This window comes from Sardina pilchardus, chromosome 4, assembly GCF_963854185.1.
Source record: "Sardina pilchardus chromosome 4, fSarPil1.1, whole genome shotgun sequence".
Taxonomy (NCBI): domain Eukaryota; kingdom Metazoa; phylum Chordata; class Actinopteri; order Clupeiformes; family Clupeidae; genus Sardina; species Sardina pilchardus.
The window spans coordinates 39,052,273-39,064,206 of NC_084997.1; the positions used below are offsets into that span (position 1 = coordinate 39,052,273).

Consider the following 11,934-nt stretch of genomic DNA (forward strand, 5'->3'; position numbering starts at 1 on the left):
ATGGACTCCCTGCCTCAGCCTGGGCCAACATCAGGTAAGCAGATTAACTGCACTTAGACTTGTTCTGGCTTTACAGGTTTATGCACATTGGTTGTGCTGAGACGAGTCAACAGCAGCAGGAAAAAAACCTACTTAGATGCAGTACCCTTCATAATGATTAGTACCTCTGCTAAAGTTGAATAAAAACAGTGTAGTAGGGTACCCAAGTGGTGAAGAAGAAGGTTGAAACAAAACATTGGACTCCCCAGCACAGCACAGCTATTCCTTTTCTTTTAATGTAGTGTATTCTCTTGTCTTTCTCATGTTGAAGACTGATTAGGGGATTTAGCCTCTGGCTTGCTGGATCAAGCCCACTAATAACAAGAATAAGAATAAGAATATTACCGGTAAGTAAAATTAAGAAGAACAATAGTGGGCTTGCTGGATGGGACATGGGACACATGGGACACATCTGCAAACAGCATTGCTAGCAGAGCTGAAACCTCTATCAGGTGCACATCTGGCCCAGAGTCAGATACCGCATGTCCACTGCAGATGGATCTAAAGGCTTTCATGCGGATCTGGCCCAAAATATTTTCTTTTCTGGGTTGATATCAAGATATCGGAATAAATGCTCATTCGGCTTAGTGACCAGGGGCCTCATTTATAAACGATGCGTACGCACAAAAGAATGCGTACGCCTCGTTCTACGCAAGCTTTGGTATTTATAAAAAGTGAACTTGACGGGAAAATGTGCGCACCTCCACGCAAGCTCTGACCCATGCGTACGCACAAAAAAGGGAAAAGCAGAAACTGCGACCTCAGGAGGAAACAGGTACAACGACCCGAAATTGGTTCAATAATTGAAGTTTAACACAAGCATAACATCGCGCAATGACGCGCATCAATGACATAACTGCCTTAACCTAATCCTGTTTAAAATCTAAAACGTGGTTGATTGTTGTTTCGCGCGCCCGTCAAAAATTCCATCTTATCTGATGCGAGAAAGACAGGCTATGCCTATGTATGTTTAGTTAATTATCCAATTATGGCTTTCATGCATGTTTTGTTATTTGTCAATAATACATCAAGGCTCAAACATGTTGCTTGTTAGCTTGCAAATGGTAGGCTATAGTAAGTGCTGACTTGCATCGGCTTTCTTGCCACTGGCTGAATCGAGAACTGGCTGACCGGACTGGAATAGCCAACCTTCAGCCGAATTTTGCCAGACGTGTTAGGAGGTGTAACTGCTTCATCACCAAACTACATGAACTTTCCTTACACGGTGAACAGGCAAATAAAAACGCAGCAAAGTCTAATTTCCCAAATGTGATCCGTGCTATTGACTGCAATCATATTGCTAAGAGCACCGAGTGAAAATAAATGTGCCTTTGTTAACAGGAAGCATATTTTCATTCCCTCAATGTCCAAGTTATATAATGTGACACGGACATGTTGCTCACAAATGTTGGCCTGATTCATATTGAGACATAGGCTACTGTAGCAGCGTTGGGCGCAGACTGAATGCTGGAGCTGTGCGCGATGGTGGCTTGTACTGTAGGTGCGGGCGAATCGTGTTTAAATCCTGTGTGTAAATCCTAAAAGAATTTGTAACAATTTTCGACCATTTCTAAACATTCACCCTTTACTCATTCAAGTTATGTTGTAGGTGACAGTGGATATCCGCTGAAACGGTGGCTGCTCACGCCATTTATGAACCCACAAACAGGCAATGAAGTTGCGTTTTTTGTCTTTCCCGCTGTTTTTGGCATGTTGTCCACAGACATCAATATTCATTAAGGGCGTTTCGCTGAATATTTATAAGCAATTATGGGTGTGTCTTGAGGTACGCACAGGTGCCGCAAATGTAGAGTAGAGCTTGATTTATAAAGGGAAATTGGCGTGGAACGTGCGTGCGCACGGTTTTATAAATCAGAATATTTCTGTGCGCACGCACTTTCTGAGTTTTGAGCGCACGCCATCTTCTGGCGTACATCCTGCGCAAAGTTTTATAAATGAGGCCCCAGAGCATCAAGCAGAAAGTTGAAACTTTACCAATTACTTCATGGCAATGACCTATGATGCAGTTCAGAAAACTGATTAAATTCATAAAACTGATTACTCAACTGGAATGACTATTTGAAAACAATATAAGGTTGTGTTTCATTCAAAACCAGGCTGTTTTAAGGTATTGTAACATAATATGGTTTGATTGGCCAGCTCTGTCTTTTCCTTTTTTTTACAGTGTGTTCTCCAGAACTCCGGATAGTGCTGCTGGGGAAGACTGGAGTTGGGAAGAGCTCGACAGGAAACACCATTTTAGGGAGAGACATGTTCAGGGCAGAACTATCTGCTGACTCGGTTACTAGCACGTGTCAGAGAGAGACAGCTGAAGTCAATGGGAGGCAGATTACAGTGATTGACACTCCAGGGTTGTTTGATACTGAGCGTGATAATGAACACACCAATAAAGAAATCTCTAACTGCATCTCACTGGTACTACCAGGCCCACATGTGTTCCTCTTGGTGATACCAGTGGGACGCTTTACTCCAGAGGAGCGTCTAGCAGTAGAGATCATTCAAGAAGCTTTCGGTGATAACTTCATCAAGTATGCTATTGTGCTCTTCACTAAAGGAGATGATCTGAAGAACAAGCCCATTGAACACTACCTGGGGAAGCCAACATTTTCTCTTCGGAACGTCATTAAACAATGTGGTGACAGATACCATGTGTTTAACAACAATGAGACCCTAGACCGTAGTCAAGTCTCTGCTCTCCTGGAGAAGATAGACAACATGGTGGCAGCAAATGGAGGAGGTTATTACATGTTCCAGCAGCAAGAGAAGCTGGAGACTGGAATGAAGACAGAGGGTAAGTCTGGGGGATGTTTCTAATCAAACATTGATTACAGTGGGCACCACTTTTGATTGGCCGGTTTCACGCGTCAATCACACATATTTTATTTATTTTTCCCCAGTGAAGCTGCAATGACCCAAACAACCACCACGTGGCAGTTGTGAGCAGGGTTAGGAATGTCGAATTAGCACTATAATCGAACAGTCAGTCAGTCCTGCTGACGAGATTGCAGAGACATCAAGTAGCCCAGCTATTGTTGCAGTGTTGCCATATTATTGTAAGCGTCTTGGGCTTGTTTTTTGTGAAGTGGCGGGTTGCAGTTTTGGAGGCTTGCTTGTTTATATGGTTGCTTCTTTTGCAAGGCAAGCCCATCTATTGTTCTTCTGTGCCCACTTTTTTAAGACGCCTCTTCTCCCAGAGTGTTTGAGCTATTGACGCGGTTCAAAATCAGGCCCGATCCGATGTAGGTAGCTTGTTAATGTCGAATGGCTGCCGGTTGTCATTTTTCTGGTATTCCCGTTTTTAGACCCTTGTAGTTCCGCCATGCTCCACCAGAGGCGTTTCCCCATTGAAATGAATGGGGGACTGTTCAGGCGTTTACATCACTGCCCCCTGGTGAGCAAGCCCACTCTTGCAGCTCCTCCACAGAGATGCACAATTCTAGTTTATATGGGTGCTTCTTTTGGGCTTGCTTCGTGTTTGTTGTGTCCGTGTAGAATCCATGCAGCGCCTACACGCACAGAGGGCACGACTCTACACTGTAACTGTAGGCTCCTTTCAACATGACCGCCCCGGATATGTAACGTCAGGGGTTCGGGGAGGGGATGCTAACTTTTTGGTAGGTAATGGGTCGCGTCTTTAGGGCTTATTTTCAGAGACTTGTCGCTTATTTTTCCTCACGTGACCTGGCAACACTGTTGCCCTGGGGTATTAACGACCAAACAACCAAACTTTGCATCCTTGAGAAATTGCCCCTTGGGGATAGATAAAAGGTTTTTTTAATTCATTTGAATTGCTTGCGATTGAGAGTTTGAACTACCTTTTCTAGCAACACCAAATCCAAGAACCATGGAGCAAACTACCAAGGTTGCGCCGCAAGTTAGCCTACGATGCCCTCTACAAACATAACCCTGATGTGTGAAACTGATCTTGGGGGGGGGGGGGGGGGGGGGTTGACGTGTTTTTTTTTTTTTTTTTTTTTTTTTTTTTAATGTATTTTTTGGCCTTTTTGCCTTTATTTTTACAGGACAGTGAAGAGTAGACAGGAAGCAAGCGGGAGAGAGAGATGGGGTGGGATCGGGACATGACCGCAGGTCGGATTCGAACCTGGGTCCCCGTGGGCACTCGGACCCGTACATGGTACGGGCGCTGTAGCCTGCTGCGCCACAGCGCCCCCCGGTTGACGTGTTTTTAGCTGAGGCACGGCAGTCAGTCTCACAAAGGAGGATGGTACTTGACACTTGATGGCTCCCATCTGTTTTTTAAAACTAGGCTATACGCATCCAAAAACCACTGCTGTTCGGATGCACGTTATTATATTGGGTAGCCTACTCTGATTAGTCCTCTGATGCCGGTCTTACCGGTTTCCCAGAAAGGATGCCTGAACTCTTCTAATTATTGTGGTGAAATCTTTGTCCTCTAGGACAGACGTATTTAGGCGTCACCTAGTAGAAGGTTTGAAATCTGATTGCAAGGATAGGGAACAGGAGAAATGTTTTTTAATAGGCTGGATAACGTTACTTTATTAAGTTACCAGATAGTAGCGATATACAGGCTATACTTTCCCAGGTTGCTGATAGATGCTGTTAGTGACCGTCAAAAGGCACAAGATGATTTGCAATAAAAACAGTGACGATCATCTTGTTTTACAGCTACTTTCTTTTTCGTGTCTGTATCAGTAGTTGTAGATAAGTTGCTTCTGTCATGATAACGTTCTCTTGTGATGTTGTGCTTGAAAACGTATTCGTCGGCGAGTATAGCAGCTGCCGAGATAGACAAGGCCTTCTGCTCAGCCACATACCTTGCAACTGCGGTTGGTAGACAATTCTTCAATTCTTCTAGAATTATATTGCGCAATTTCTCTTGGCTATCAACCTGCTGTGACAAGCACCAGCAATCAAACAGGGTTGCTTTATCTCGACCAAACTCAACCAACTCAACTCAAACTCAGCCGCTCAGATTTTTTTAAGTTTCTGAACTTTTGCCGGTATGCTTCAGGTACCAACAGAATTGACGTTTTAACCACATCGTAGTCACTACTCTGCTCCACAGTTAAAGCCTACCTTACATTGCCAGACTTTGCAAAGATTTGGAAAAGATTTTTGAAAAACTACAGTCTCAGACCCTCTCACATCTAAAGACAATTCATTGAGGTTTTAGTCACAGTCTAGTCACAGGCCAGTCTCAGATTAGGATTTTGCAAAGACTGTGGGTCACTATTTACAAGACTGCTGCTAGATTCCTTCAAATTATTTCCATCGTGCAATAGGCTACACGTCATCATTCACAGGAAATCACATGATAGCCTACTCATATCAAAGTAATTTTTTCGCGTTTCTGCAGCATTGTTTGATGTGTGACATCACTAACAGATATAGAGCTGTTCTGTCACGTAGAACAACCGACTAATAAATTATAAGAAATGAAATAACAAATAATCATAAAGGCTACAGCTGTCGCCTATTTTGCCCCTTCCTGTTTCATGTTCGCGCAAGGTTACTATTGGTTTTTAATGTTCACGTCACTATTTGCATGAGCCACGACTGAAAAGACTTCCGATAATATCAAACATGTTTGATATTGTCGTAACGGCAAAACTAGAGAAAGACTGCCTCCGACGGACTTAAAACCGCTAAGATTGGCACCTTACACTAAACGATTTAGATGACGGGAGCGCGCTGCGATTCTAGCACAACTCTCAAGATTTCCGCCCGATTTTGGAAATTTAGTCGCCGACTGTTAAAACAGACCAAAATCGTGCAATGTAAGCCAGCCTTAACGTAGAGTAAACCTCCCGCCCCTTTCCTACTAAAACGCATTGCAGGAGGAATGCCCACATCGCTCTCGGCCAATTTAAATTGGTTGCGACATGCTCAAAGTGCGGAAAGTACTTTTCTTCATCTTTTTCCACAAAAGGTGGCACAAGTTTGATGTGGCGAGAGACTTCAAAGGCATTAGGAGGAGTGACACCCATCCTCTGCGCCTCCATTTCTAACTTTCGCAATGCCAGCTGATTTTCAAGTTCTTGCTCACGGGCCTGTAGTTGCATGTGCTCACAGTCACACTCAAGCTCTTTTTCTCAAATACTCGACTCTCTCAACCGAACCTGCAGCTGTAACGCTTCACTAGAGTCGGGAGATTTATCTTCGGGCAAAATGCCCTTACTGACCAAAGCAGCTTGTAAGACAGCCTTGATGGATGCTTTGTTGCGCTTTTCAGCAGTAGTGAGCTCAACTTTGTGAGTAGCAGCCAAATTAAGCAGCTGCTTTTTGGAAAACTTTAAAAGTTTCGTACGGTTTGTACTGCCTCTAAAGCAGTGCCCAACATCCACTGCCAGATCTTCAGGGTCAAATCCAGCCACCTACAATAGATTATATTATGATAAATAGCTTGTTATGTTGCGTTTTGGTCACAAATTCATTACACCACAGCATATCAAGCTATTTATAGTTTATTGACAGGATACAAACTTACTTCCAAAAAACCCCGTCCAGCATGTTTTGCCATATTATGTAGAATATGGCATGGACACCCATGGATGTAGACACTGGGATTCTCTGCAAGTATCCTTGAGGTAATGGAGTTCTTTGCCCCTGTATTAACCGGGGCATTGTCGATAGAGAGCGAACACAATTACCCCATGGTATGGAGTGTTTCTGGAGGACGTCGTCAGGGCTGGACTGGGACCAAAAAACGGCCCGGGCATTTTTGGCCATAGTGGCCCACCATGATAATTTACACGATAAAACATATGTGCACACTGTTTTGCTTGTAAAACATATTTAAGTAAACCGCAGTAGCCTGCATGGAAGCGAGTAGGCTAGCCTACCCTTGCTAAAACAATATTAATTATTATTGTACTCTCTCACACACACACACACACACACACACACACACACACACACACACACACACACACACACACGCACTAGAGTGATCTTTAAACCAGCAAGGATGAGGTTGTGCACAAAACTCATGCTATTAAATGCTTCACTAAATAAAACCTGCTATAATTTATGTTGAGCATTTGCACAGTTTTAGCCAACAATTCACCTTGATACTATTTAGTGAAGATGTATAGGCTACACATCCCAAAACATTTTCATTGTTAATTCCATGGGCTATCACCATTCCTGTTTCATTCCATGCGTCTGACTGCATGTCTGTGTGTATGGGTGTCTGCTTGACACAAAGAAATGTGATAGTTTGCTTGTTGTACTGCGTCAAGATTGACAACAATTTCGACCAATCGTGACTGTCTTAAGATTTCAGAAGGTTGATGGCGAGCCGACAACTCGTTAATTTAATGGGTATCGCAATTCAAATGCGGGGGGTAGGCCTACACAGAAACCACACAAAAAGACGCGCTCACACTATAAAACTTTGTTTTGCTTAACTGGGTGCTGAATCCTACATAGTAGGCAGGTTAATACATCTAAAAGAAGCAAGGGGAAGAAGCAGTCGCAGATTTCAAACTTTTAATTGTTCGTTGTGCGCCCAAAAAGTTCAGCCAACATTTCGGCTCCTTCTTACCTGCCTCACAGTAGCTATTCTGACCTCCTCCTCAATCTGTCCCTGCTGGGTCACGTCTCTCACCTCTTCCTCCTCCTCCGAATCAATTTGAATAGCTACTCCTTCCTCTGTGTAACTCTGTTGCACACTCGAATGTGCCTCTCTGAAGCCTGCACTCGGTGCTGCTTCTGCACTGCTACTATATGTCGACGGCCCTGTTTGAACTTGTGGTGGCAAACATTTCTGTAATTTTAGCACATTTTTGCTGCATCCACTTGTAGGCTTTAGCCTTTTATCTCGCAACTTCTCTGCGCCCCCCTTGCGCTTTTGTGGTTGGTCTTCGTACATTTTCATATACGGACGGTCTCAAACTCCGGTCGAACTCCAGTCAAGAGGGAGATGAGGCCGGGAGGGAGATAGGGAGGGCCCTGAGATTTCATTGGACTAGCCCAATGTCCATTAAGGCAGTCAACCAATGGGCCGCGATTCGCTACCGTTGTGGCCGTACGTTATATAAATGAGCCTAATATTTTTTATTATTATTATTAAATAGACAGCCTCGGCCCAAATATGCGTCGGCCCACCGGGCATTGCCCGGTATGCCCTATGGCCAGTCCATGCCTGGACGTCGTTGATTTTCTGAAAAATGACTTCGGCTGTGCCACAGCGTTGCCCACTTGTTGTGCACATATCCAGAAATCTGTGAACAACCTTGCCATCAAACACTCTGACCGTGAGGGGGGTTCATTTTGTCTCACCCTGCAATGAAGAGGTGTAGCATTACTTTACAAACATTACACACACACCACAAAGAAATGTAAAATGAGGTGTCAACTGGCAGTAAAAATAACACCTGTATCATTTGAGCCACCTGTTATACAGTAAGTGTGAAGGGATTTGTCTTCATCTTGGAGACCAGCTCTTCCCTAAAATGTGGTGCCACAGCCTCATTGGTTATGTTTTTTTGTGCTGGCACATTTATACTGTTGTGCTGTGATGGAGTCGCGGAAGCAGTTCTTTAAAAGGACTTAAGTGTTCAGCAGTGGCAAAGGGCACATTTATACTGTTGTGCTGTGATGGAGTCGCTGAAGCAGTTCTTTAAAAGGACTTAAGTGTTCAGCAGTGGCAAAGGGCACATTGTGCTGCACCATGGCCACAGCCACTTTAGCTTCAGCTCTTCCTGTCTTTAACAGAAAAAGATGATAGCCATGCTATCAGCAGAAAGGACATTCAAGACAAATTTATTTGTAGAGGTAATTAAATATGGAAAACGCAGATTCTGAAAGTGTGACATCAGCTGGTAATTGTTCATAATTATTAAACATATAAATACTATTTTTGGGGGGCAGAATTGAGGGCAGAAATAATGAAAACCAAGATAAGAATATGGTCCTTTTGACCAGGTCAATACCTTGGCCTCTTGAGCAGTCATGCCACCAACCGTAACGGGAGGATAAAACTGTGCAATCCTGCTAGCAGACTGCAACGCCTGCTCTTTCGACAGGTGTGCCTTGCTCTTGATGTGTCGCTGCACATCTGCTCTTTCGACAGGTGTGCCTTGCTCTTGATGTGTCGCTGCACATCTGCAGCTCCGTGATGGGCACAGCTGTTTTCCTGCAGTAGGAGCCATTGTGTTGTCCATTCATTTTTAAAGGTGCACCTGTATGTGGCAGCTCCACTTAAGGCTTTTTAGGGACAACTGTGACCTCCGGCTCCACCTCGGTCTCCTCTTCATCCACCTGTGCTGTCTCCTCCTCGCTCACATCCTCTTCTGCTTCCACTAACTCATCTAAAGTAGGCCTATCCCTTTAAGTGTCTGCCTCGGCCTCTGACCTGCCCTCTTGCAATGGCTGAGCCTTCCAGAAGGATAGAAGGCTCTTTTGCTTCTTCCCTGACATCTTTTTGAATAAACAACAAACGGTTCATTCTCTTAAGACTTAAGCTACTATCCAGAGATGGGAGTAAGTCACACATAGTCTCAAGCAAGTCTCAAGTCTTAACCTTCAAGTCTCAAGCAAGTCCCAAGTCGTTTTTGTGAGGGTCGAGTCAAGTCAAGTCAAGTCATAGCTTAGGTCGAGTCAAGTCAAGTCAAGTCAAGTCATAGCTTAGGTCAAGCAAGTCACAAGTCAAGTCATATAATAAGCTGGAAGACAACCGTCTTAAAACTTGAAGAGACGGCAGCCTACGTTTTATGTAGCCCTCCTTTGTACAAAAGGGCTAACAAATAGAAGAAGGGGATATAAGGCTAAAGAAATGCTCACTAGGACCAGCAGGATCAGAATTACTAGGAACGACTACAGGGTGTACCAAACAATAATTACCAGACAGAGTACTCAACACGGTATGAGTACTCAACTTCTATGTCCACTACTCCTTCAAAAAGGCCTCACTCTCTCATACTGTGTGTGTGTGTGTGTGTGTGTGTGTGTGTGTGTGTGTGTGTGTGTGTGTGTGTCTAACAGCTACATTGCAGGGATGGGCAACTTTCATGACTAAGAGGGCCACAATTTCTTATCATCACCATCAGAGGGGCAAATGTGGCTGCGCACTTTCGCACATCTGACATGAGAAGCTACAAAATAATTCTGAATAAGAATAAAATGTATATAACATATAATTCATTTTTTTCATGCTCAAATGCATTTTTAATAGGCTTATGCATTCCCTAACGACAAATACAAGTATTTTACAGCCACATGAGTGAAAAGTATTAATTTCAGTGCAGAGGGCTCACATAAATCACCATTCAATGATAGCACAAAACTGAAAACCAGTTAGTGCAACATAGCCTCATATTCAATGCATTTATGCTCCCACTCCATTTTTAAGAATGTATCACATTTCCTAACGTCCATGGTGAGAGTACAGATGTGATGTAACATCCATCGCATCTGTAGCCTAGCCTACTCTCATCCAACATAAAGAAGTAGCCTACTTGCAGTCATGCATGATTTGTCTCAGCTTCACCTCGACATTATCGTGAATGTCAACAATCATGTGCTTCGGGACAAAGACCGTTTCGAAGTTTTTCTCTCCACCAAGGAGGTTATGTTTTTTATCGGAGTTTGTTGGTTTGTCTGTATATGTTTGTTTGTTCGCAAGTTAACTAAAAAAGTTATGGATGGATGCAAGAGGAGGTGATGTGTTCGCTTGGAGGAGGTTTGCGCACTCTGAGTGATTTTCTAGTAGACTTTGGACTAGCAACTAGCGCTAGCTAGACCTGATCTGCCAAGTGAATCAATCTGGCAATTTCAGATAGGCTACCTTATTTCAGTCAAATTCACAGTCTGTTATTTGATAGGCGGGATCAATGTGAAACTAAGTCAACATGATACAACTCTTGTCACGTTTTACTGATGGAGATGGGATGTTAGCTCTGCCAGCTAACGTTAGATTAAAAATAATGTGAAATTAGCTAGAGACATTTCTTACTTTTCTTTGTGTAGTTGGAAATGGCGGATAACATTTGACGTGGTGCTGGATGTGTCGGATGTCTCGGCGAATCGTTTCTTTTGTTGAGTTGAATAGTCTTTAAAACCAAATGTTATGATTTTGGGAACACTGGCTGCTGCAATAGCAGCAGGACCGGTAACAGCTTCCACCTTCTAAACCCCGACCGCTCTACTGTAGATGGCGGGCGCGTCACCTAGCACCTAGTAGAGAGGTTGCCAGGTTCGCCCACATGCAACAGGAAATATCCAATCGAAAATCGTTTTTATCATTATTATCCACCAATTAACCAAGTCAGCAATGACTTGTCGAGTCATTGCATGCAAGTCTAAGTCAAGTCTCAAGTCATGAGTAGCAAGTCCAAGTCAAGTCAAGTCTTTTCTCACTGTTGATCAAGCAAGTCACAAGTCCTCAATCTGGCGACTTAAGTCTGACTCGAGTCAAGTCACTAGACTCGAGTCCCCCATCTCTGAAACGAACACTTAAATTATATTGTTCTTAACTAATGAGAGATTTAAATGAATGAAGTTATTACCTGATAATTCTGTTCTCTTCCACCTCCGTTTGGTTCTCTTCGTTTACCACCTCACTGCTCCTCCGCTATGCTTTCCCCGAAGGCCGAGAGTGCTCATGAAACTAAAACTCAGACCTCGCCCGGCAACAAAACAAAACAATTTCCTGATTGGTTGAGAAATCCTATTTTCTGATTGGCCGATAGGTTAGTAACTGAACAGTAGCTCTCTGAGCTGAATGAGCGCACAGACAGCAACGTTGTGTGACACATTTGTAAAATAAAGCCTTTAGAAATTTCTGTGCGGGCAAGTTAATAATTTCTCGGAGTGAGAAATGCCATGTGTGTATTGATCTTAAAGACGTGCTAGCTTAGACTATATTAAATTAGTTTGTAACATTGTTTA

At 43.5% G+C, this 11,934-nt stretch overlaps 1 protein-coding gene across 1 annotated transcript; it reads left to right on the forward strand.

The window, feature by feature from the left end:
* Positions 1-9,164, forward strand: LOC134079093 (GTPase IMAP family member 9-like). Its single transcript, XM_062535261.1, has 3 exons — positions 1-34; positions 2,237-2,851; positions 9,157-9,164. Exons 1-3 carry the CDS (start codon positions 1-3, stop codon positions 9,162-9,164), a joined length of 657 nt encoding a protein of 218 aa, XP_062391245.1.
* Positions 9,165-11,934: the final 2,770 nt, after the last annotated feature.

Coding starts and splice junctions, on each gene's coding strand:
- LOC134079093 (XM_062535261.1), top strand. CDS start 1: ATGGACTCCCTGCCTCAGCCTGGGCCAACATCAG. Junction 35..2,236: donor TCAGCCTGGGCCAACATCAG/GTAAGCAGATTA, acceptor TGTGTTCTCCAG/AACTCCGGATAGTGCTGCTG.